General features: G+C 34.6%; 1 protein-coding gene and 2 non-coding genes across 7 annotated transcripts in view; 2 read left to right on the plus strand and 1 right to left on the minus strand.

Moving 5' to 3' along the window:
* The window catches only part of ADK (adenosine kinase), a 488,918-nt gene that overhangs the window by 81,603 nt on the left and 379,535 nt on the right, over positions 1-27,780 (minus strand). For all 5 annotated transcript variants that reach the window (XM_081822966.1, XM_031028302.2, XM_006733456.3 and 2 more), the window contains 2 exons: positions 18,983-19,018; positions 9,836-9,950 (listed from right to left, as the gene is read on the minus strand). In XM_081822966.1, coding sequence (XP_081679092.1) covers positions 9,836-9,950; positions 18,983-19,018 — 151 coding nt within the window. The remainder of the gene's footprint in view (positions 1-9,835; positions 9,951-18,982; positions 19,019-27,780) is intronic.
* Positions 827-905, plus strand: LOC115941006 (small nucleolar RNA U2-19). Its single transcript, XR_004075735.1, has one exon. It is a non-coding gene; the product is annotated as a small nucleolar RNA U2-19 (small nucleolar RNA).
* LOC115941005 (small nucleolar RNA U2-30) lies at positions 1,062-1,130 on the plus strand. The gene has a single exon (XR_004075734.1). It is a non-coding gene; the product is annotated as a small nucleolar RNA U2-30 (small nucleolar RNA).

Genomic DNA, 27,780 nt, shown 5'->3' on the forward strand with positions numbered 1-27,780 from the left:
GTGAGTCCCGCATCGGGCTCCCTGCTCAGCGGGGAGTCTGCTTCTCCCTCTGACCCTCCCCCCTCTCATGTGCTCTCTCTCATTCTCTCTCTCTCAAATAAATAAAATCTTTAAAAAAAAAAATTCAACATCCTTTCATGACTAAAAACATCTTAACATCATCAACAAGAAAACTCTTTGCAAACCATTAATGAAAGGAAACTTCTTGAATCTGTTAAGGAGTATCTATAAAGAGATTACAGCAAATTTTATCCTTTTTGATGAAATACTGAAGGTTTTCCATAGGAGATTGGGAATGAGACAAAGATACTCATTATAACCATTTCAATTATACTCATATTCATTGTGCTTTGCTGTGCTAATCGTGCAGTAAGAAAAATAAAAAAATAAATACAAAGATTGGGAAAGAAGAGATGAAACTGTCATTATTCACAGATGATATCATTATATACATAGAAAAATCCAAAAGAATCAACAGACATATTATTACAATTAATAAATGGAAACAATGTCATTGTAAAAAATTTACAAACCAGTGAGACACAAACAGAAACTGAAACTAAAAGGATGCCATTTAAAAATGGATAGCATCTGGGCGCCTGTGTGGCTCAGTTGGTTAAGCGACTGCCTTCGGCTCAGGTCATGATCCTGGAGTCCCGGGATCGAGTCCTGCATCAGGCTCCCTGCTCAGCGGGGGGTCTGCTTCTCCCTCTGACCCTCTTCCCTCTCGTGCTCTCTCATTCTCTCTCTCAAATAAATAAATAAAATCTTAAAAAAAAATAAAAATGGATAGCATCATTCCCTGAGATCTGCTCTTACTGAAATGGATCAATATGAAAATAGACAAATCTGAGCATCAGAAGACCTTCTAGTCTATCTGATGCATGATCTCTGTAGTTCTGAGAAGCTAAAGTATTTAAAACAACAAGGGCTTGTATCTGGAGTTGTGAGGTGTGTGTGCATCTGTGTGTACAAAGGTGACAGTGGGTAACTGAGGATTTGTTGATGGATGATGAGATTGGAGGGTGGATATGTGTGTGTATGAAAGACTAATCAGTTCTGAGCAATGATGGAATGGTTTTCTACTGACCTTTATAACTATGAAGGTTTCTATACTTGATCTGAACTCAGAATTTAAAAAAAAAAAGATAGTATCAAAAAACAAATAATAAGCAGGACGCCTGGCTGGCTTACTTGGTAGAGCATGTGACACTTGATCACAAGGTCATGAATTCAAGCCCCATGTTGGGCACAGAGCTCACTTAAAAAAAATACAAAAAACAAATAATAGGAATATTATAAAAGTTACATATGTGAGACCATTATACTGAAAAAACTAACATTTTGAGAAAAATTAAAGACCACTAAATTAACAGAGAAAAATGCTCTATGGATTGGAAAACACAGTATTGTAAAGATGTCAATTCCTTCCAAATTGGTTCACAGATTCAATATAAAATTCAATTCAATAAAATTCTAGTAAGAACTAAAAAAATTTCAAGGGGGCAACAACAATCTGATTCTAAAATTTATGTGGAAATGCAAAGAGGCAAGAAAAGCCAGGATAACCTTGAAGAACAAAGTTGGAAGTTTGGCATTACCAAATAAAAAGACTAATTATAAGTTAAGTAATTAAGAGACTGTAAACTGGTTATAAGGATAAAGAAAACAATGGAATAGAACAGTCTAGAAAAAGACTCACAGATATAAGATTATGTGAAATGTGACAAATGTGTCAATTTACTGCAGTAAAGGAAAGGATGTTCCTTTTAATAAATGATTGTGGGTCAACTCGTTACTCATATGGTCAAAAGAAATGAATTATCCCTCTACCCCGTAACCATATATAAAAATTAATTCTAATTCCAGAAAGGACTGTAAATCCAGATGAAAAGAATAACATAAAAATTTTAGGGATAAGAAAAGAACAACAGGAAAATCTCTTTTTTTTTTTTTTTAAAGATTTTATTTATTTGAGAGAGAGAGAAAGCATGAGGTGGGGAGGGTCAGAAGGAGAAGCAGACTCCTCGCTGAGCAAGGAGCCCGATGCGGGACTCGATCCTGGTACTCCAGGATCATGACCTGAGCCGAAGGCAGTCGCTTAACCAACTGAGCCACCCAGGCGCCCAACAGGAAAATCTCTTAATGAGCTAGGGATATCCAAAGATTTTCTTTAAAATACTATGAAAAGTATTACCCATAAGGGGAAAACATTATTAACTGGACTATATTAAAAATGAAGAGCTTTATTTCTCAAAAGATACCATACAGAGAATGGAAAGGCAAGCTACAAGGTGGGAGAATATATTTGCGATACATTTATCTAGCAAAAGACTTGAATGCAGACTGCAAAAAGAATTATACATCAATAAGACAATCTAATATGGCAAAAGACAGGAACTTTACAAAAGAAGATATCTAAATTCTAAAAAGCAGATGAAAAGGTGCCCCACCTCACTAAATTAGGGAAATTCTAATGAAAAACACAATGAGAAACTAGAGCATACTCACCAGAATGGCTAAAATAAAAAACATGGATGGTAGAAAATGCTGATGAAAATGTGGAAAAATAAAAGCCATTCTATATACTTCTGGTGGTCATATAAATTGATACCACCACTTCGGAAAACTAGAAGTGGAACTCTTCTGTAGTATAACTATGGTGGTGGTTGCATGATCTTATGCATTTGTTAACGCACGCAGAACTGTGACACCATGAGGGGTGAACTGTACTTATTAAAAAAACCAACCTAGATATGAAAGGAAATCAAAATGGAATACAAACTCTTAGAAATAAACCTAACTGTATTACAAATGAATAATGTAACCACATTGAAGTGGATGGAATAAAAGAACTAACCTGAAGTGACTTTGGATAACAGTATTTTGACTAGACATCAGAGGGCTAAAGATAAAAAGAACTGTAAGCAAATATTGTACTCTAGGAAGTAAATATGTTTCGCACAAGGGTGTGGGTAAGTAATTCAAAACTACTTTAGGATGGAACAAATAAGTAAATAAATTTTAGATAATAAGAGCCAGAACTTTCAATGTCAGAGGAAGAAGTTAAATGGAAGGAAAGGGTGTAGGCTAGAATGAACTCTGTTGTTGGACTGGAATCAAAGGTATCAGCAGTTTCAACTCATGGAATTCAAATATATAAATAGATAGATAGATATGGAAATAAATACAGATGGATATGTATGCATGAGTTATTATATGTACAAATATTGCCAATCTATTTGCTAAGAGGGTCCCAAAGCAATGATTCTCAATTAGCAATGAGCATGTCTAGCACCCAGATCTGGGTTTCTAAATATCGTTTGCTAATTAAAGGAACCAGGGTTACGTGAAGAAGTGTTTGATTCTAGGACTGTAGCAGGGAAAATATAAGCACCTAAAGCATCATAGGTTGTCAAAAAGTAAGATAATGCTCAAAAAAGGATGGAGACAGAGCAAGATAAAAAGTCTATATACGGGTGATTCTACTTCAAAAAGAGACAGAACTAATTGTTATTAGTACAAAACCAAAATAATAATGGCTTCTGAAGTGCTACAAGTGTTCTGTCTTGATCTGGGGGTAGTGACATAGGTATGTTCACTTAATAAAAGTAGTACCAACTTCATATGCATAAAACTTAACAAAAAACTATATAAGATGCTCTATATTTTGATTATGGTGATTATTTAGTGAAATATATGTGCACTTTACTATATGTAATCTATACCTCAATAAATCTGACTAAAGGTCTTACCAAAATAATGCTATAATGGGGTTAACATTTGCCTAGGCTAATCTCCCAGGGCTAGGTCTCCCCAGGGCTAGGTCTGAGATCACTACACCATACAAACCATGCCCCAAAGATATTCCTTTGTCAGGAATGTGACAGTTCCACATATGTTATTCTAAATTATTTTTGACCTCTTGGTTAATTAAAGGACTTTGTCTTTTGTGGTTACAAAAATCGAAAAATGGAACATGAGTTAATATTCTAGTTGTTTATATTCCTAGTTAAGAAATATACATTCTTCAAAATCCAAAGAACTTTTTTCTATGAATGTCATACATAGACATTCTGAAAGAATGCTACTTAATTTGTTCTATCCACACCATCACCAACCTATACCAACAAGATCATCATTTAAAATTGTTTTGGCTGTAGTAGAGAGAACATTTTCAAAATGACTTATAACAATTTTTTGTAGGAATAGGAGTTCTGATGATGCGCTGACATTATTCTTCCAGCTGCTGAAGTTGTTTTTCTTTAGAGTTTACATTTTTTATTCCACACTCTCTGTACTTTATGTCTACCAGAATTGTAAAGCACACTGACCTTTTCTTATAATGTACAGCACTGAGTACTAACAAAGAACATGAAAACTTAACTAGAAAATGGGGTGACAAGTTTCTGTAAGGTCTCAGGAACATGAAGACAAGTAACTCCAATAACCCCATTTACTTATAAGGAAATGATAAAGGGCACTACAATGTGACTATCTTAAATTATAAGCTAATCAAATGCAGTTACTATTTAAAATAATATATGTAGATTGCTAGTAATAGATGAGTACATGACACTTCGTGATGTATCAAGAGAGAAGCATTCACCAAGACTTATTGAAATACTAGATGCTTAGCTGCTAAAAGGTTCTGCTTCTATTATCCCACAAAATCATAAACTTGAGGCAACATTATCGAATCACCTAATCCAATGGCTCTTAAAGTGAGAGATGGAGGATAGACAGCATTGCTATATTACCTAAGGGATCTTTTCAACAAATAGACAACACTACACTTCCCATTCCACAGACTCTACAACCCCCATTCTCATACATCTTCTTGAGGATGTATATTCTAATACTCTTCACAGGGATGTATCAGGTTGAATCGAACATACTTCTATGAAGGCAGGGCTATATTTACTAAAAGTCCACTAGGTGATTCTGACATGGCAGCCCCTGTCTTCCAGTTGAAAACCTAATGACCTAATCTATTTCCTCCTATTGGGCAAAATTACAATTCAAACAACCCAGAAAGAATTCTGAAAGTATTCAGAAAAGTCTACAATTTATTCTTTAGTGGACCTATTTCATTGTGTCACATATAGCCAAAGTGTGAAATGCATTATTTTCAATTTAGAATAAAAATCTTATTGCTTTTTCCAATTTTTAGGGACATATTTAGTACAGAAATTTGGAGAAATGTAAACTTTCTGTAAAGACATATATATCTGTATATGTGTATATGTTGTATGTATGTATATATATGCATGTATATAAAATATTTATTTTTAAAATTGTTAGTATAATAAGGTGTTAATATATGAAGACCTCACTAGTAGGTGCTGTCTGGTAGGTAATAAAAATCTTTAGTCTTAGTTTTTCTACATTTATAGACATAGGAATGACCTCCTTGACCTGACTCCCATGCTACCTAACAGGTTCATTTAATATTTATTAAGAGGATCAAAATGTACAGAATCATATTTTCTTTCCTGCCTTCATTCCTGGCTTCTTACTCTTACTACTTTCCAGTGCTCCCTGCCACTCCCTCCCCCAACACCCCAAAAAAGCTTGGAACTCAATTAGCCTGCAAGCAATGAGACAATGGTTGATAGTGACAAAACTTCTGCACTAGATGGATATACAAAATGGATACACAACTGAAATAGAGGTGACCAAAAAAAACCAGGTGTTAAAGACTTTAGATTCACAACTTAGCAAAGAGGAATTCAAAGAACTACATGTGTAAAATAACAGAAAGTGGTTTATAGACACCATATCTCAAAAGGAGAAAGGTCTCTAGAATTAAATACCAGGAAAACGGATTTTGTTACATTATTGCTAAATGCCAAAAACTTAGCAATGATCATTTAAAAATACTCTACCGTGTGAGGTTTAAGGAACAATGATTCCTAATTAGTGTTTTAATAAGTGTGTTAGCACTGCCTTGTGCCATTCTGGAATGTCACTTATGGTAAATTAAGGGACACTTTCCCTCCCCATCTTCCATTAGTATTTTAATGCTAGGAGGTGGGAAAAAGCTGATCCATATTCAAGAGCAAAGGAGGAAAAACAATAACAAATTGGCATCTCTTCTGTGAATTGCCCCACAGGCCAAGCATTTTTATGTTCTTAATCATTATTAAATGACTTAACATGACACCCAGAGCCTGGTGAATGATTGCATCCTGACATGAGAACGAATTACAAATGAAATGAAAGATCAAGCCGTATTAGAGGATTGCCTCTGGGAAATGAAAATCTTTAATTCTCTTTTATTATTGACATTTATTTGGCTGCCATGAATAACAACATAGCAAAGAGATTCAGCTATGCTTGTGCACTGAATAGCTTATCCCAGGGCTCAAAACTGCATTAACATTTATCATGTTTGCTTTTGTAGCTGACACCACTGAACAGATTCTCTATCCATCTTGTATTTATCATGCATTGCAGATATAGTGCATCCTCTAATTTAAGTTCATTTTCATATAGTAGGAAGAGCAAAGATTAGCCAATGTCTTTCCTCAAATAAATTCCTGCTAGTAAGTATTCCTAAGAATGGCTTAATAGATTTAATAAAGAACAAAATGAGTTGACAAAGAAATTGAGTCACAGGAAGGGGGGGCTAATTTTAAAGGTTTCAACTTTGGGGAAATTGTGCAAATTCACAATGAGGAAGACACTTGTATGATATGTATATCAGGAATATATAAAGCCTTAAAATAAATGTCTCCATAAAGAGCAACCAAATAGCATTTTATGAATCTGAAGGCAGTACTACAGTTCCTGTAAGATAAGAAGTCTGCATGTTTTTCACTTTTCCAAATAGTGTTCATTGCTAAGACAGAACAGGCCACATACTATACGAAGACAGCAATCCAGATAGTTATTATCAATGCAGGGATATCTTTTCATGACATTTCTCTTCTCCCTTGCACAAATTAACAGCGTTGCTTTTTCTGTGATAACAATCAAAGATTATATGGTACCTGATGCCTTTGCGCATATGATCCTCTTCACTAATATGACTGGATTGCCCTCCTTTCTTTAAATTCTTCCTAGAATTCAAGGCTCAGCAAGGATATCAATGTATCTTGAAAATCACTTAGTATCTCTGATTCTTTTTTTTTTAAAGACTTATTTATTTTAGAGAGAGAGAGGGAGTGTGAGCATGAGCGTGGAGAGGGGCAAAGGGAGAGGAAGAGACTCTCAAGCAGCCAGATGTGGGGCTTGACTCCATGACCCCAAGATCATGACCTACGCAGAAACCAAGAGCTGAACTCTCAAATGACTGAGCCACCCAGGCGCCCCTGTATCTCTGATTCTTGACTGAAAATTATTTTTTAGTTTTCTATTTTATAATTTTAATCATGGAAAATTTTTTTTTTTTTAAAGATTTTATTTATTTATTTGACAGAGAAAGACACAGCGAGAGAGGGAACACAAACGGGGAGTGGGAGAGGGAGAAGCAGACTCCCTGACGAGCAGGGAGCCCGATGCGGGACTCGATCCCGGGACTCCAGGATCATGACCTGAGCCGAAGGCAGTCAACCAACTGAGCCACCCAGGCGCCCTAATCATGGAAAATTTTAAACATATACACAAGTGGAGGTAATAACATAATGACCACCACTCGTATACCCATCACCCAGCTTTTACAATTATTAACTCATGATGAATCTCATTTTATCTATAACCCCACTTCACTATTTGTCACTCACTGAATTATTATGAAATAAATATTTTTGGAAGTAAGTCTTTGATCTTGCTTTTGACAATTCTAAAGTAAGAAAGTCGGAATGAATTAATTCTAAGGTTCCTTCTCCCCAAAATTTGACAATAATTTCTTCTTTGACCCTTTCCAGGCTTATAGATTTAATTCAACAAAAATTTACTTCATATTCACTATAACATCTTTCTTCCAGCTTAATCAATTTATCTCCTTCTCTGAGTCAATACAACCTATATAGTCTGTACCAATAATCAAGAAGTATAATTATACTTCTTTGGATTTATATTTTTATGTATATTAATTTTATTTCCAACTTAGATGCTTAAGGCTCATATCTTAAATTTCTATTTAACAGTGTACTAAAAGAAACACAAAGGTAATTAATTGCTATTGTTTATAATAATTATTAACTGATGCGTTTTAATTTTAATGGTTCAGACAGAATTAACAGGTTTGTATTTGGCTTTAATAATAGGTAGCGTCATACTGACAATATTAATCATTTTAACCAATAAAATGCTTGTTTACTAGATGAAATTCCTATTATATTTCTGTGTCATAAAATAGATGACTGAGTAAAAACAGAAGTGAGGTTTTCTTCTTGAAGTTTAAAGCTGAGGAAGTAATTTATCTCCGGATTTTATTTGTTTATAATTAGATAAATTCGGGGTGCCGGGGTGGCTCAGTCGGTTGAGCGACTGCCTTGGGCTCAGGTCATGATCCCAGAGTCCTGGGATTGAGCCCCACAGCAGGGAGCCTGCTTCTCCCTCTACCTCTGTCTGCCGCTCTGCTTACTTGTGCTCTCTCTCTCTCTGTTAAATAAATAAATAAAAATCTTAAAAAAAAAATTAGATAAATTCATTTAAGTTAAGCATTGTAATTTGCTAAGTAAAATTTTTTTCAGGAAAGACATTACTAGATTGACAGTATCTCCAAAATACCAGAGTAAATAAACTAAATCAAAGTGGATTTACTCAATTGAATTTTAATAAATTACCTTCTTGAAAATGAAATTTTTTCTACTGAGACAGAAGGTAGGTATATTTACTAAAATAAAAACACTACGAAAGGTACATTTTCACAGAAATAGAACAAACAACCCTAAAATTTATATAGAACCACAAAATACCCCTAGTAGTCAAAGCAATCTTGAGAAAGAACGAGGCTGGAGGCATCACACTTCCTGATTTCAAACTATATTACAAAGATATAGTAATCAAATCAGTATGGTACTGGCATAAAAACAGACACCTGGAAAGGAGTGTCTTCAATGAATGGTGTTGGGAAAACTGCCACATGCAAAAGTATGAAACTGGATCGTTATTATGGATGTCCAACGGGTACATGAAAAGATGCTTAACAGTAGTAATCATCAGGGAAATGCAAATCAAAACCATAGTGAGATAACACCTCACACCTGTTAGAATGCCTATTATCAAAAAGATAAGAAATAAATGTAGGTGAGGTCATGGAGAAAAGGGAACACTTGTGCATTGTTGGTGGGACTCTAAATTGGTATAGTCTCTATGGAAAATAGTACGGAAGTTCCTCAAAAAATTAAAAAAAGAACTACCATATGATTCATAATTTCATTTCTGGGTATTTATCTGAAAGAAACAAAAACACTAACTCAAAAAGATATCTATACCCCCATGTTCACTGCAACATTATTTATAATAGCTAAGACAATAGCTAAGTGTCCAATGATGGATGAATGGATAAAGAAAAAAAAATATATATATATGATAGAATATTATTCAGCCATAAAAAAAGAGAAGAAAATCCTGCCATTTAAACAAAATGGATGAACCCTGAGTGCATTATGCCAAGTGAAATCATTCAGACAGAGAAAGACAAATGCTGTATGATCTTGCTGGGATGTGGAATCTAAAAAAAAACAAAGCAAAACTGAACTTACAAATACAGAGAACAGACTGGTGGTTGCCAGATGCAGGGGTTGGGGTGGGGTAAGCAAAATGTATGAAGGTGGTAAAAAAAAATTATGTCGTTTTCAAATAAATTATAAATAATACAGAATTCTGTTATAAATGATTAATCTTCATTATACTGGGCTTTGCATACAATTTCCACACGTACCTGTAGCCATTATAGTATCTTCTCTCCCTTGGGTGAAAATCACAATTCGCTGCCTCTTCAGGTTCACCTTTGGCAGAGCTTGTGCCTTTCTGGCTATCTCTTTAATGTCTTCAGTCTATTAATAGAGAGGAGGAAAAAGTTCTCATAACCAGTACAAGAAAGCAAAACTACTAGTAGATTAAGGATTTAGCTTGTCATGTTCAAAATAGGAGAGGTAACACCCCTATTATAAGAGTTATTCTTTTAAAATTTCAATGATATACAAAAGTAAATAGTACAATAACCTCCAAGGAACCCACCATCAAGTTGCAACAATTTTAAATTTATGATAAATTTTATTTCATCTATAGTCTCACTCACTTACCTTTCATATTATTTTGAAGCAGATCCCAGATACAATATAATATTATCTGTAAATGTTTTATTATGTATCCCTGAAAGGTAATGACTTAAACATAACCACATAACTACTATATTTTTAAAAATTAACAATAATTTCTCAATATTAGCAAGTAGCCATTTTCAAATTTCCAATTAAGGAGATTTGTAAAGAAAAAAAAAAGAAGTACTTAATTATTTTAGAGGTTTGGAGAATTATGCTGACTCTGGAAATAATGTTGCTAAAATGCCAATTTTTTCAAAGAACTAAAATGAGAGAAGGAGATGCTGTTTCCTATAGACTTAATTTTATTTAAAAAAGATAAAGTTAAAAAAAACTACAAGGTAATTCTAGAAACTTGGATACTATTTTTCATATCACATAGGTCACGAAGTTTTACATCATAAATGTTCTGACTTGAAATCTAACTCTCGAGCTATTTATTATCAGTAGGATTTTTAGAATGTTTTTTTTTTTTTTTAAAGATTTTATTTATTTATTTGACAGAGAGAGAGACATAGCGAGAGAGGGAACACAAGCAGGGGGAGCAGGAGAAGCAGGCTTCCCACAGAGCAGGGAGCCCGACGCAGGGCTCGATCCCAGGACCCCGGAACCATGACCTGAGCCAAAGGCAGATGCCTAACGACTGAGTCACCCAGGCGCCCCTAGAATCATGTTTTTTTTTAAAGATTTATTTATTTATTTGTTTGTTTGAGAGAGAAAGAGAGAATGCATGCATGAGCAGGGGAGTGGAGAAAGAGAATCCCAAACAGGCTCCAAGCTGAGCATGGAGCCTGACATGGGGCTCGACCCGACGACCCATGAGATCACAACCTGAGCTGAAACCCAAGAGTTGGATGCTCAACCGACTGAGCCACCCAGTTGCCCCTAGAATCATGTTTTCAACAATTTTAGGTAATTTAAAAAATCCATGTTTGAATTCAGTGGGCCTCTAACCATCCATGGTTTGGGCTTTATTGGTACTCTATCACTGTGCAGTTTCAAACAGTTATGGAGAGAGACACAGACCAGAGGAGAAATATATCTGAGTGGCATCAAGAAAGTTTAATTAGAATATATAGGACAGAAAAATTTAGGTACTCAAGGTAGACAAGTCATAATGGTTACAATGAACATCAGAAACTATGACATTTTTAAAGGTATGAAAATTTTTAGTGAAATATTTGAATGTTGTTTGTTCACTACATACTTAAGAAATTCCAGATGATACATGAAGCTAAGCTTCTACTACACCTAACATGATGATTCCAGATGACCGTTGTTTCTGAAAAGAATAGCCATGTGTGGTAAGACAATGCTGCTGACCTTTCAAACACGCTGACTATTTCACTTTTGGTTGCTTATTTTAGAACAAAACTAAGCCTGAACTCTGACAATATAAGAAAAGAAATTCCCTCAGTTTTTGGGGAACGACTATTAGAAATGACTAGTAACAGCTGAAAGGACCAAAATAAAATAAAATAAAACAAAATAAAATAAAGTAAAAAAAAGCCACATAATGACAATGTTTTCACTCTCTCAAATAAATGTATACATTTAATTAAAATGACTGACATATATTCTCCCAATCTCCTTACCACACTTAAGTTTTACAACTGTCAGAATTTTGCTTATAATTGAGTACATTCATATTTAATAAAGATAAAGGGGTAAGCCCAGAAATACATTCACTTTATCATCTTGGGAGCAGAATACCATGTACGTAATGTTTTTTAAATAGAGGTCTTTCTTCAATGTGGTATAAGAAATAAATTAAGAATGAGAATCTACGGTTGTCTTCTACCAAGCCAGTGGGCAGATATATATATATTTTTTTATGGGAGTTTTGGTAACCTAATCAAAAAAACCTTTCTTATGTCTCAAATGAAATCTTATAAAAATGGCAATTCAAGATTGAAATAAACTTCCCAAATATAAAACCCAAATCTTTACAGGATGGTTAAACTTTATTCTAATTGTATCCATGTCCACAGTTCATACAAAACTCCTCTGTCACTCTGGGATCACTGTCCGTGAACACCAAATCTAAATTTCTTAACTATGCCTTCGAGGAGCCATTGCTTTGGCCTCAATAGCTGATCCCCATCTAGTATGAAAACTTTTCTTAAAACCTCAATTTTGTCTTCTCAAAGCTCAATATTTCTAGTTAGGCAGCTACCTACACTTCCCTATAGATTCTTCTCCCTTATACTTGGGCTAACATCTTAGCAGAATTATGAAATTACAAGGGACTTGAGAGTGTGACACACCTAGATGTGTGTACCTTGAGCAGGTAAATAAAACTCTATAAGGCTCCATTTCCTCATCTACAAAACTAAGAAAATATTTATGTTAAAAGACACTGGGGGGTGGCGCCTGAAGGGCACAGTAAGTTGAGCATCTAACTCTTGGTTTCAGCTCAGGTTGTGATCTCAGGGTCATGGGATCAAGCCCTGCCTCGGGCTCTGGGCTCAGAGTGGGGGTCTGCTTAAAGATCCTCGCTCCCTCTCCCTTTGCCCCTCGCCCTGCACGCTCTCTCTCTCTCTGTGTCTCTCTCAAATAAAATCTAAAAAAAAAATGATGTTGGGAAAGAAATATGCCCAAATAGTGGGCAAAAGTTTGAAGAGCATCAGGATATTTGCATAGTCTCAAAGTATCTCCCCTAAGATACTTCTCATTATAGATTAGTAGGTGAAATGAGATATTTGCATAGTCCCCAAATATCACCTCCAAGACATTTAATAAATACTATGAGAAAATAGTAACTTTACAAAAAATAAACTGGCAAACATCACCTTAACCCAATATTGAAAGTGAACATCATCAACATTAAGATAACGGGACATCATGTGCGTCCCCAGTATGATGCACTGAGAAGGGCAACTCACTTCTGTGGTATTTCTGGCAAAATGCATAACCTCAACTTAACAGAAAATATCAGAGAAATTCAAATTGAGGGGCATCTATAAAATAATTGGCAAGTACTCTTCAAAAGGATCAAGATCATGAACAAGGAAAGAATGAGAAACTGTCACAGATAGGAAGAGACAAAGGAGACATGACAAATAAATGCAATTTGTTTTCCTGGATTAGATTCTCAAACAGAAAAAGGAAATTAAGGAGAAACTGGTGAAATCAGAATAAAGGCTGTAGTTCAGCTATTGGTAGCATACTAATGTTAACTTCCTTGTTTTGATCATTATACCTTCATTTGTGTAAGATGTTACATTAGCGAAAGCATAAGTGTACTATTTTCGCAAATTTTGTAAGTCTAAAATTATTTCAAAATAAAAAGTTGAAAATAATTGTTGTGAGGATGAAAGAAGATGAGGTAAGTGAAAGACCTTAACGCAATATTTAGCACATGCTAAGTATTTAATAAATACTAATTTCTTTCCTCTAATGACCATCATTTTAATACTCTCCAAAACTGTCATATCCCAAAATCTCTAGAAAGGCTCTCAAGAGTTTTGAGTATTGGGAATTCAAATATGGTATCTAATAAGGGAGGAGAGAAAGGAAAAAGGTGGGAGGAGTAGAAGAAAGCTCATACAATTTAGCTATGAGCCATGTATATAGCTCTGAAGTGCTCACTAAATCTTAACTTCTACAGGCAGTAGATATTATTCCTATATCCTCATTTTGTAGGGGAATAAACTGAGTCAGAGAGGTTAAGAAGCTTCCTAAGGTCACAAATATACTAAGTGGTGGAACCAGGGCTAGCATCCACAAAGTCTGACTCCAGAAATTACACTCTCAACCAATATTCCATGCTATCCACAGATTGTACTGCTTTTTGAATTCCGGCAGTGTGCTTCCTGTTGTTATCACAAAACTATAGCATGTTCAACTGAAATAATTTTTCTGCCACATGCACAAGTCATTACTGATCTTGAATTTAAGTTTGCTATTTTTTTCTCTTAATTATTCTGGCTTGTATTTTACCCTAGTGATTTTCAATTTTTGATTTCCAAGATATTTCTCATTTTCCAAGGTCATTTGGAAATCTAATCTCCTCCAATATGTTAGGATGTGAGTAAGAAAGAAGTGTAGTATATAAAGAGTACAACACTTAAAGAGCTGGCTCTGGTTCTGGCTCCATGATATATTAGCTATGTGTGACCTTGAACAAGTCATGTAGCCTATTTTTTTTTTTTAATCTGTTGAACTGATACGGTAATACACACCCTTCCTACCCCCAAAAGGTTTGTGTGAATATTAAATGTATTAATCATATGTTGGAAAAGGTTTTATATAAACTGTGAGGCATTTTATAGATGTTAAATTATGCTTTTATTGTCACTGCTGATTACACACTTAAATTTAGCATTGTCTTCCAAATTAAAGAATACACTCTCTTCTTTCCATTTTTAACAAGCTGATGATACAAATGTTAATACTGTCATAATCTACCTACTCCTATAGAATACCAATTGTGGTGTTCCCACACACTGCCTCACTTAACCATATCACATTCTTTTGTCTTCCAAACAGAACCTCCTATAATAATTATGGTGTCCACATGACGTGTCAGTCTCCAGTCTTATCTCCTACTACCTCCTCCTCGCTTACTTCATTCCAGTTACGTTGGCCTTCTGTCAGTTCTTGGAGTACACAGTACATTATGCTCTTTCCCTTTTGGGCCTATGTGCTCTTGTTCCCTCTGTTTGAAATTTGTTTCCCTGTTGTTTGTTTGTTTTGCTTTTTTCTGTCAATACTAGATATCCGTATTTTTCAAGTTTTGCTTTCCTTAGAGAGTCATTCCATGACTATCGTATCTAAAAAATAGGAACCCCTCCCATGTTCTCTTTCACAGTATACTCTCTGGTCATTTCTGTCTTGTCTTCAGGGTCTATCAAAGTGTTAGGCACAGAGTTAGTGCTCAGTAAATATTTACTGAATGAATAAATGACTAAATGTAGAGCATTAAAAGACTACCTTTCTCTTTCTGTTAATTTACTCTTTTAAAACTGTCCTCTTTTGGGACTCAGTCACCTAGAAAAGCAGCATTATACTCTCTTAGCCAGCAGGACCTAACATAGTGTCTTATTTCCAGAAACTCTGGGTGATCGTTCATTGTATTCTTTGTATTTGTGAGGAACACAAGAACCTTAGAAAAATCTTGGGAGAATTCTTTGGGAATCAATACCGCCTGAATACTCTGTGGACTTTCTATCCAGGGTTGATCAATGGAATTTTCTGTGATGATGGATATGTTCTATATTTGCACTGTCTAATATGGTAGTCCCTAGCTACATAGGGTATAGAGTGCACTTGAAATGTGCCTATTGAGATTTAGGAACTGAATTTTAAATTTTATTTAATTTTAATTAATTTGAATTTAAATAGCCATATGTGGCTAATGGATGCCATATTGGATAACACAATTCAATACTTTCCTGTCTCAGTGGTATAAGATGATAGAGTCATCAACAGTCAGAGAAAGATTACAAGTCTGAGATCCTCTGGATAGAGTCAGGGGCTGTGGGGAAAGTTGGAAAGGGGAAAAGGATTGCTTTGTTTCCTCTATGGTCAGAAGTAATATATCTTAGAGATCTAAAATAAAATTAAAATTCGTTGCTTGGAGTAAACTGAATAAATGACCCAGTAGAGAAGGTATGAATTATCTTCATCATTTGGCATAGAGTCCATTGCACAAAGAATGAAAATACAAAGAACATTATATTTAGGCTTTGGAGGTATTTTCTTTATTTAATTTAAATCAATTTTCAATACAGCTTTTATAAAAGGTTTCATAATGAAACATATTTTTAAGTACCTTATTTTTATTTAGGTTCTAAAAATATAAATCTTTAATCACTTCAGTTCAAGATAAAATAGATTTAAAAACACACTGCAGTCTGAACTGATTTTCCAGAATAATAAAAGGCCTCATGAAACTTTTTACCTCAAGAATTGTCATTTTAAATTCTTAGCAGGTCTGTCATTTAAATCAGGCACTATGCAATTTTCTATCTCATATATATATATATATCCTCTCTCTTCTGCTTTGTGCTCTGCCCAGCTCCAGTTTTTATCTCATTCTCCAGTGCCCTCCTAAGCTGCCTCTTCTTACTAAAAATTGCCCAGTTCATTTTAAAGATTAAGGATTTTTTTAAAAAGAAAGATTATCTAAAATTTGCAGAGAAGCTAACCAGAATATCATAGACAATGCCACTGAAGATATTTCCTGATGAATAAACACTGGTTATTTTTAGAGGCATTTGGACTGGTCTGTTAACAGACATATCACTAGTGGCAATATTCAGTGGCTTTGGGAACTGATTGGGATTTATAATAGAAAATGAGGGTAGGACAGCAGAGCTGGTGGAAAGAAAAAAAAATGCTCACCTTTCTTTTTAATCTTTTCATTTCTTTCCTCATGCATGCCCCAATTTACAGTTAAAATTAAGGCTGAGAGGGATAAAATGCAGATTTTGTCTTGTTTGTCACAGTAGACCAGAGAGCACTGACACATTTCTATAGGTATTAAACCATTAAGATAAAGTGATTTATTCTTGTTTGATTCTTTAAAATGGACTAAGGAAACTTTAATGACATTTTAAAAATCACTGAATTCCCCTAGATAGCATTCCATATATGGGTTATATTTAATAACAAAAATATTCTACTCATGGCTCTTATATATTTTGCAATGCTTGTAGTATTTTAGGGAACCCATGAAGGGTGACATCAAGACACAGTGTGCTTTACCTAATCTAACTATCATTGTCAACATCACCAACAGATTAGTTTTGCTACTTTAGAAGGTAATAAGATACACTATTATAAACATTATCACTTTGTTTATATGCTGTAATCAATTATGGCAGATTTATGGTTAAAAAAAATTCTAGAATTGGTAAATAAGAACTAATAGAAAGGTTAATACGGTGCCAATTAGTAGAAAATAGAAAAAGTATTTTGTCACTAAGACTGAATTTAAACCAAGCATATTCAAAGCATGTAGCTCAAGTGGGCAATAAAAGTATGAATTTGGGTTTAATAAATTATTTAAAATTATTATCTGCAGGTACTACAGAGTCATGATCATTTGTTATGTAACATGTTATATTTCTAAGCATATACAAAACCAGTTATTTTCTAGAACTAAAATACATTTTTTAATGTTAGCACTGAAAACAAGCTATAAATTTACACTGGACAAGCTCTTATCTATGGAGAATATTGATGTAACAAAACAGAGTTATCGATTGTTAATATTAGAACTTAACATTAGTGAAACCTTAAGACATGACTGAAAACATGTACTTATATTTTCATGATCAAAATATTTGATGTTTAAATTGAATATTACCCTGACTATATTTACTTGTGAATACCAATCACCAGTTTGGGAAATTACAAAGTGAAACTTAAATTAGATTCAACAAATATTTGGAAATTTTTACTCCTTCTACATGTGACTCAACCCTATATTTATAAGAATATATTAAAACAAAAAAAGAAAACTCCCAAGCAGCTATCATAGTTCTAATAATCAAGTATTTTGAGGCAAGCTTTTCTGCCCTGATATGGTTTTTACAAAGAATATGTATACCAGAAGCTACTGTCTTCCTCCAAGAAGAGGAAGCTTTATGTCTGGTTGTCAAGTCCTATGACATGAGTAACATGCACATGTATTACTTTGTTGTTCGATAATGAATCTGCCTTTAGTACATTTAAATAATAGTTCCATCACAAATTCATACAACACTTTTCTCTAAAGAGTTCAAAGTAAGCTTAGTGATACATCTAATCAATGCTCACAGCTTCTCTAGATGGTAGACAATGCTGAGCATGTAAAGAAAGAGTTTCTATATTCCAGCTCTAGTCAGTTTAATTTTTAAAAATTACTACCATGCAACATTCCAAGTTGCTGTAGAGAACACAGCATTCTACATAGTTCTGGCTCAATAAATATGATGCTTATAAAACTTATAAACTCAGTTTATGCATTCTCTGCCAGTTAACCTGGGTTCAGATTAAAGTCAGTGTTTTCTAACAATCAACTAGAAGATAGATATTATATAGATAAAAACATGGTCTTGTCTGTTATCCTAATTTTGCCAACAACCACCACATGGAGTTTTGAATCTTGACAACTAATACTTCCACTGGGAAAACAGAATTAGGACCTGGAAATTAAAGCCAATTATTGATACCTGGTTTCAGAAAATTAATATATGTTTTATGGTATCCAAAAAAAAAAAAAAAAGAGAGAGATGGAAAAAAAGGATTAAAACAGGAAGTTTATATGAGCAGGATTTAAATTAATCAGTTCATAACAACTGTTAAGTACAACCTTTTGGAAATTAATTTGCATAATGATAATCTACATGTGGTAGGGGTGAAATTATTTAAATGACATTATATTTCACTATTTAGTCTTGCTCCACCACTGCTTTACCAGTGAATCCTTATGAAATGTAATACAGCTAATGAGGTAGCTTTTTAACTGAACAAACTGACAGGCCCCATATCTGCAGAGGCAGCTTGAAACCGTGCCCAACCTCTTGGCTTCCCAAGAGGCTTTTCAAAATTCAATAAATAACATCTGTAGGCGATGTTGGGTGCAGACCTAGCAGAGTGCGTCATAACACTGTGCTGGCAGAACAAAGAAACCATGACGACTGCCAAGTTTCCATGGCAACTGCTGCGAGGCTCTGAGAGTATAATAGCACATCAATCACTGTCCAAAAGAACTTCATTATCAGCTAGAAAAAACCTTTAGGATCTGTTTAGTGTGCAATTGTGGGTTAACTCACCTCAAAGCCTTGCTCTCTAGCAAAAGTGGCAGCTTCCTGAAATAAAAAAAAAAGAACAGTTAATTATAAAGTGATAGGTAATGAAGAAATAATCCATTTTGAAACTCATTCAAACAGTCTTCTTTTTACACAATTATCTCAATATACCCACATAGTTCAATTTTTATTCTTACACCAAAAAAGGTTTCTTTTTTTCCCTTGGCATGAAAAAAAATAAAAAGGCAGCATAATGTCAACACACCTCACAAGTTAGAATAAAGAAGATATAGTGCATGTTTTTACTGTAGCTGTCACAGTGAGTTCAGGTGTTTTGACCCCAGCAAAGAAAGACAATCATTTGAAACCTAAGGAACATACTGGTGGTTGTGTTTTTAATTGAAACAATACCTTTCAGAAAAGCTCTTCTGCAGAGAAGAATCACTGCTAATAAATGTATAGATACAGAAAATCACCATTTTGCAATCCCTAATGAAATTTATTCAGGCAAGGATCATCAATGGATGCTAAATTTATTAGATAAAAGGATGACAGGAAGCTGAGTATTTCATGGAATCAAAATATCACAGATTATATGCCGGTCACGGGGGGCAAAGTGTAACTTTATAATGGAAGGATCAAGCTGTCATCACCTTAACCCAGTGATCGATCTTATCAGTTTTCATCATTAATAGTGGAATCACCGAATATTCTGTGCCTTCCATTAAGATGCAGTATAAAGGACACAGCACCACCTATAAAGTTTTTTGACCACGTTTTTAACACTAATTAATCAAAACTTTGATTCAATAACCGCAGTCTACAGGAGATATAGAGGATAGGAGAACAAGTTAAATGATACAATGAGAAAGTAAATGGACAAATCCATAAAGTAGGACATTCTACAGGACAAATAGCTTGGTCTCTTCAATAAATCAGTGTCATGATAACATTGGGGAGGGGAAAAATAACCAAGAGCAATGTATAGACCTTTACTGAATCTTGTTTTTAACAAACCATTCAAGAAAGGCATTTTTTGGACAATTAGAGAAATCTGATTATGAAACAGGATTGAGATAACATTAGGAATTATTATTTGATAAAGTAAATGTCCTTAATTTTAGAGGTTTCTTCTCAAGTATTTAGGGATAAAATGGCATGATATATATAATTTACTTTAGAATACTTAAAAAAATTAAAGTGAAGTAAAAATGGCAAAATGTTATCAACTACTAAATTTAGATGTAGTTTATCACTCAAATTTTCAATATATTGTCATATAATTTGTTAGCATTGTCTTTGTTATTTGATGCTCTTTTCAAATTTGTATTTTGTTGCCTTTTTTTCCAATCTAAGATTTTCATGGAGATAACTGCTCAAACATGCCACTTTTTTGGATATTTTCTATTTTCCATTTTTTCTTTCTCACTGAGGTTATTCAGAATTATATGGTCAGATGTGGGGGATGTTTTCCTGAAAAAAAAAATCTAGATGTATTCAGTATTTCTATTTTATCTGTTTGAAAACTTTTATAGCACACAGTCTTCCTCCTCCCCAATTTCTCTTTTATATAGATGACAGGGTAACAAAAGTTGAACATTAAAAAAAGAGTTAAAATTTTTATTTTATTTTTTAAAGATTTTATCTATTTATTAGAGAGAGAGAGAGTACGAGAGGGGGAAGGGGCAGAGGGAGAGATTCTCAAGCAGACTCCATGCTGAGCATGGAGCCTGACACGGGGCTGGATATCACGACCCTGAGATCATAACCTGAGTTGGAATCAAGAGTCGGACGCTTCACCAACTGAGCCACCCAGGTACCTCTAGTTAAAATTTTTAAATTCACAGTTTTTCTAGGTTCCTGAATATCTTAAGGGCACAATCTGATGAACATTGCTATATCCACTAATGCTCCTAAAACAGGCTATCAAATGACAAAAACACATCTGTGTAACCAAGTCCTTTCCCTTTCTGTACTCTCTGCATATATTTTAATTTTAGGACTGATACAGAAAATAGAAGCAATATTACTTTTCATCTCAACTTCCCTCTTGAAAATGAAAAAAAAAATACTGCAGACAACTGTCAAGAGCCTCTACATCTTAACTTACATTCCTCCAAAATTATCTTTGCCAAGAGATATTAATAGAAGGATGGGATTTGAGCCTGAGTAGTGAGCAGATCCAACTCAACTGAAACGACTGCTGCACCAAACCATGTAAGGCAGAAAGTAAGTCAGTGTCTCCAGCACAAATTTGGGTACTATCTACGTGTTAAGGAAAACACTGGGAAAAGAAGTATGTATGTACTTATGGTCCAATATACTAATGATATATAGAGTTAAAGACCCATTGTGAGGGCTTGAAAAGGTCGAAATGGATGATTACGGCTAAATGCTTAAGTTAATAGAAAGAGATAAGCTGAAAGTACAATTCCTTAGGCTGTTCACTACAGAAGCACAAGGGTGATCAAGTTAGTTTTGGTGATGTAGATTAATGAAAAATTGAATTATGATCTTAACAATTGGTACAAGCAAGGCTGGTCTCTCTATTTACTTATAATAGAACTTGATACACCATATAGTCAATAATATTTGCTGGACTGGATGTCAAGGAAAAGGATAAGTTTCAAAAGATATCAATATAGTATTTTTCCAAGCTGTCCAATCCAAGAATTAACCAAGCTAATTCTTATATCAAAAAGATAACTGAAAAGCTCTGCTAGAACTGCTTATTTATACAGAGCTTCATCAGAGGCATGAAAGAAGTCCAGAGAACTAGAAGACACAATTAATATGAAGAACCTGTATGACTAAAACTGCACTAAAAAAATAAAAAACTCAAAAGTCAACATCCAGTGGTTAAAATGCTTTTTTAATGTCCAGTTTTGCCCACACAGATGTAAGAAGCAATTAACTGTGATCTCTTATGGTATAGTGGAACTGACTAATTGCAAGAAGACACATATATAAATGTCAGATCATTATTCTTTAAGGAAACCAGGCCCGAGGACACTTCCACATCTGTAAGCTATTTGTAGCGCCAACGTATTTCTGATTGAGGAAGGACATGCTGAAGAAAAGTCGACTCAATATTTTATCTTAGCGCCCCCTCACACAGGTTCGCAGAGCTGTGCCCTATCACTGAAAAGCTAAGCACTTGTTCTATAGCTTAAAAAGATCTTATCTCCTGACTTCCTCCTATCTTCTTTTGATCTTGAGCTGGTGCCCCCAGTCACTCCATTAGAGAAGGCAGCTGGCTCACATCACTGCAGACTTTCCCACAGCTAACCTCTGATCTGAAGGTGTTTGTAGATACAATGATGGAACAACATTTATTTTTCCCTCCCAGCAAAACAAATAATAAAACAACATAGGGGAACAGCTTGACCTAGTAAGCATTTTAACCAGAGTTTTAGTCCTCAGATTCACTGCTGGAGGGAGGGACAGAAAGAAAAGGCATTAGGTCTGAAAGTAGGGAAGGAAAAAAGGGTATGGATGTGGGCAGAAGAGTAAGGCAGGTTCCAAATATCAGGGTTAATTCCAAGTGAACTGATCGTACTAAATTGAAAAGGACTTTTTAGTGTGTCTTTGCAGTAAAAGTGAGAAAAGAAAACAAGCATGTCCCCATCTGTGCTGCCCCAGGGCGCCACGTACTGAGTTCACAAATCTAATGAAGCAGTCAGGTTAAAATCCAACCGCAGAGTGGATGTGACGTGTAGAGAACAGCTAGGGTTAGAATAAAGCAGGGCGGTTCCTAATGCAAGTGATTATCCATGTGATAATCATTATATTTACAGGCTTTCCATTTTGGATCTGACATCAAAAATCACAAAGGAGGAAGGATTAAGGAAATAAACAACTAACAGAGGTTATTCCTGCTCCCCTGAGAGTGTAGCACTTTCATTCATGCATGACAAGCAACAAAAGCAAAACCAAACAGGCCAGGAAAGAGTATTTCTGAGAAGGCTGGATTTCACATTAACACTTCTTTCCATTTTGATAACTTTCACTATTATTCAGTTTCCCAGACAGGTCACATTTTCAGAATTAGTCCCCATTGTTGTCTGTGCTCTAATACAGTATCATTTTTGGTTTACAATGAATGATACTCACATAATATGTCTTTTACAACAGCAAAGTCATTTTTTCCTTCCTGGAATTGAGTGTTGTGAATAAAATGACATATAATTAAAGTCTCAGACTCTCATCTACACCACATTATTTAGGATTTGCAGTAGGCTTGCTGCTTCATCGACCAGGCTAAAAGGGTGCTAGTGAAACAACCACCAAGTATGGGTTTTGAGTTTTGTTTTTTTTTTTTTAAAGGAGCTGAAATTCATGGTTAATGAAAACTATGGAATACTTGCATTACGAGCTATTTAAAGGGATTAGCAAGCCACTATTAGAAAGCACAATCCTCAGATTATACAGAAAGGAAGGAGAAACTCAGGTGCATGTTTGTGGGTATCAAAGAGCTATTTCCTTTATATTCAATTGAGGAGAAAACTGTTTTCTCTGCAGTTTGTCTGATAACACCTCAGTTTTAATTTATAAAGCAGAATGATCTGTAATCAATATTAAACTAAAATCATAAGTTGTCCATATTCTTATTTCAATTCCAATTATTTGTTACTAGTTATATGGAAATACAAATGATTTCTGTATATTGACCTTGTACCCGCTGACTTTGTGAAATTTACTTCTTAGTTGTAGGAACTATTATTTTGCTTCTGTAAAAAAGATAGTTTTCTATCTTTCTTTACATACCACATACCACAAAGTTATTTTGTGAAGTTAGCAAATGCCTTTAAAAACAAAATTTACCTCTTTTCTCCAGGGTGATCTGAAGGGTATGACTACTAACCACTAACTACCAGCACTCATAGCTCATAACCCTTGCCCCTGCACTTCCTGCTCTTCACTTTAAGGCACTGAATCCATTTAGAACCATTATCTGCTTGCTACTGTTACCACTCTATTTTTGATCTCAGACATGAGGGGTCCTGATATTACCAGGCTGAAATTTCATGGAATGAAACAAAAAAGGAGAAGATCCAACTCGATCAAAGAAAGATAACTTCTGACTATCCACAGAAAGCAGCCCATCCATCCAAAACAAACTACTTTGTTGCTCCAAAGCATGGAGGAAGAAGAAAATTCAATGGGGGGCTCGCCATGGTCCTCACTCAAGTAACAGAGGAGTCCAGAGCTTTGGGGAAAGCCAAGGGTGAATGGAGCCACCAAACCAGTAATGTTGTTTTTACTTTGTTACCTCTTCATTCAACAAGTATTTATCTCCTATGTATAGTTTTAGGCTAACAGATACTATTAACCTAGAGGTATATCACCACTATAGCTGTTGCAGACCTTACAATGGTATTAGACTTTGATTCAATAATATTTGAAACAATACTGTAAATCCTAAATGGTGTGGTGTAGGTGAGAGCCTATAACATAGTCTTCTGTGTCTAAGAATGTTATCTGTCTTTCTTTCTATATATAAAATTCACATATTTGTATATACATTTAGATGTATCATGCTCTCTTTGAATGGCCTTAAGTGTAAGATAGTACTGGTCAGGAGGCCAAATGGAAAGAGTACAGGGGGTTGGGTGCCTGGCTGGCTTAGTTGGTGGAGCATGTGACTCTTGATCTTGGGGTTGTGGGTTCAAGCCCCACATTGGGTACAGAGATTACTTAAAAAAAAAAAAAAGAAAGAAATCTTAAAAAAAAAAAAAAAGGAAAGAGTACAGGGCTTAGAATCAGAAAACCTACACTAAGGGTGTAGTTTTACAGCAATCTTGAACAAGTCACTCAGTGTATCAGTTTATATCAATAAAACTGATGCCAATAATATCTGTTGCATTAGATTGTTGCTAGGAATAAATGGAATATTTATAATGTGAACCTTACAGGTAAAATCATTTTGCCTGTTGAATTCAGGTTCTTGATAAGATCTCAGGATAGTTTAAACAAGTTCCAGAGCATCCAGAGGACATTCAGTGATTTGTCTTATCTCTGGATCATATGTATAGCCTCCAGATTGGCTTCCAATGATCCCCTGACTGCTCGCACTCAAACTTCTGTATAATTTCCTCCTCTTGAGTGTGGGTTGGACTCAATGACATGCTTCTAAAAATATATGACAAAAGTGATGGGATGCCTTTTTATTCTTTTACTCACATGCTCTCTGAGCTTCTGCTCTAGAGGAAAGCTGTCATGTTATGAGTACACCTATGGCCCATGGCTAACCACTGGTGAGGATCTGAGGCTTGGCAACAGACATATGAGTGATTATGGAAGTGGATTCTCCCCCAGTAGTGATATGATTACAGCCATGGCTGACATCTTGATTACAGTCTTTTGAGAGATTCCAAGTTAGAGGCACCAAGCTAAGCTATGTTTGGAATCACCATCCACATTTTATGTATGAGAATCCTAAGTCTTAGAGAGGTTAAGTAACACGGCCCAATTAAGATAGTTCAGATTATGTTAATCCTCACAAAAATCCTCACAAAAATCAAATGAAAGTAAGTGTGGTCAGCAGATCAATCACAGGGTGAACAAATTATGTAAAGATAATTTAGATACATACTACCTAAGTGGTTTTGTATAACTGATTATGGTTAACAATTTCTTCTATACAGATAACTGGGATATATTATCTTTTACATAAAATTTGTTTTTTGGGCTCAAGTTTAGTTTCAATTTACAATGTCTTTCATTATTCTGAAGCAATAATTACCTTACTGAGAATAGAGTAAGATATTTAAGTAGTGCCAAATCCTCGGGTGAGAAAAATATTATTGAATCAAAGTCTAATACCATTATAAGGTCTGCAACAGCTGTAGCAGTGATACACTTCTAAGTCATGCTGATATTTAATGATAAAGAACTACCTGCTGTTTATTTCTTTTCATACAATATATGATAAAGACTTACATTGCTTAAGCTTTTAAATATTTCCTCATGTTGTCCTTCAGACTAAGAATTACCTTTTCTTTATGCTATCTAAAAAGTCATTTATATACTTTTTATGACACTGTATTAATGTTATACTATTTTTAATATACTAGTTTTGATGAGGAAAAGTTTTAACTTAAAAATAAAGTGGGGGTGCCTGGGTGGCTCAGTCAGTTGAGCATCTGCCTTTGGCTTGGGTCATGATCCCAGGGTCCCAGGATTGAGCCCTGCATCGGGCTCCCTGCTCAGCGGGGAGCCTGCTTCTCCCTCTGCCCTTCACCCACTCATGCTCTCTCTCTCACTCTTGCTCTCTCTCAAATAAATAAATAAAATCTTTTAAAAAATAAAAAAATAAAAATAAAGTAAAAGAAGGGTAAAGAAAAATCTGTAAGTAAATTATGTGCCTGGGAACTGCTTTTTAAAATAAATTTTATTCACAAACATTTCTGTACTGGCTTTTCCAAAGAATATAACACACAACTTTTTGGGGATTTTCAACCTGTGCTGTGACATTTATTACCATATGCTTTCTGTCTGCAGAATGCTGAATAGAAATATTATTTAACATTTATTGAGTGCCAAAAACTCAGTGGGGCAAAGTATAAGCTATAAAGACATTCATGGCCCCTATCCAATAGATTTATAATAAAAGTTACACAGTATATAAATTATACCTCAATAAACATGACTGGAAAAAAAACAAAACAAAACATTAGGCAGCCAAAACACAAGCCAAAAAAATTAGGTTTAGCTTAGGACATACCTAACCCTTTCACAAAGTGATTTATTAGCTGATGAGTCTATTATAGCAAGAAGAGCTGTTCATTCCCACCTTTAAGCATATTTAATGGTGGTAACTAAAGGAAAACAAAGTTAGGAAAAATACTTCAACAAAATTTGATTGATTAGCTATTCTGGTAACTTCCAGACTAACCCAAGTTTTTCAGATACTGAAAAAAGAAGAGAGATGATAGCATAAAAAAAATCTCAGACCTCTTATTGGGCCTCTTATTGGATATTATATTTTCATTTTTAATGAGACAACACATGCTTGGCACAAAGGAAGCACTCAACAAATGTCTATTATTTTTCTTATCTCATTTGATCCTCATAAAAATCCCATTAAATAGGTTTCTCATATCACAGATGAATATCTGAAGGTTCACAGAAATTAAAGTATGTCCAAGACCATATAGCAGTAATTGTTATATGTAGCACTTGGATCTGAGCCTTCCTAAATGGTTTGTGGTGGTCTTCTACTGATGAACTCTTTCAGCTTTTATATGTCTAAAAAAGTCTTTGTTTTGTTTTTGGTTTTTTTGAAAGATATTTTTGCTGGGTATAGAATTCTAGGTTGTCAATTTTTTTTCTCTCAGTGCTCTATGCTTGCATTGTTTCAGATGCTAAGATTGCTGTCATTCTAATCTTTGTTTCTCTGAATATCTGTCTTCAAAAAAAAAAATCAACCTGGCTGCTTTTAAGAGCTTATCACTGATTTCATGCAATTTCATTATGATGTTTCTTGGTATGGTTTTCTTGTTTTTTCTGCTTGTGATTTGTTGAACTTCTTGGATTTGTGGATTTATAGTTTTCATCAAATCTGGAACATTTAGGACTTCAAATATTTTTTCATTCACTCTCCTCTTTCCTAAGACTACAAATATGTATATTAGATCACCTGATATTGTCCCACAGCTCATTCATGCACGGTTTATTGTTTTTCAAAGACTATTTTTTTTCTCTCAGTGTTTAATTTTGAATAGCTTCTGCTGCTGTGTCTTAAATTACTTACTTAAATTAATTACTATTTTTTCTTCTGCAGTGTCTGTTTTCATCCAGCGCATTTTTCCTCTCTAGAT

This window comes from Leptonychotes weddellii, chromosome 6 (genome assembly GCF_054177405.1).
Source record: "Leptonychotes weddellii isolate Sample4059 chromosome 6, ASM5417740v2, whole genome shotgun sequence".
NCBI classification, from domain to species: Eukaryota; Metazoa; Chordata; class Mammalia; order Carnivora; family Phocidae; genus Leptonychotes; species Leptonychotes weddellii.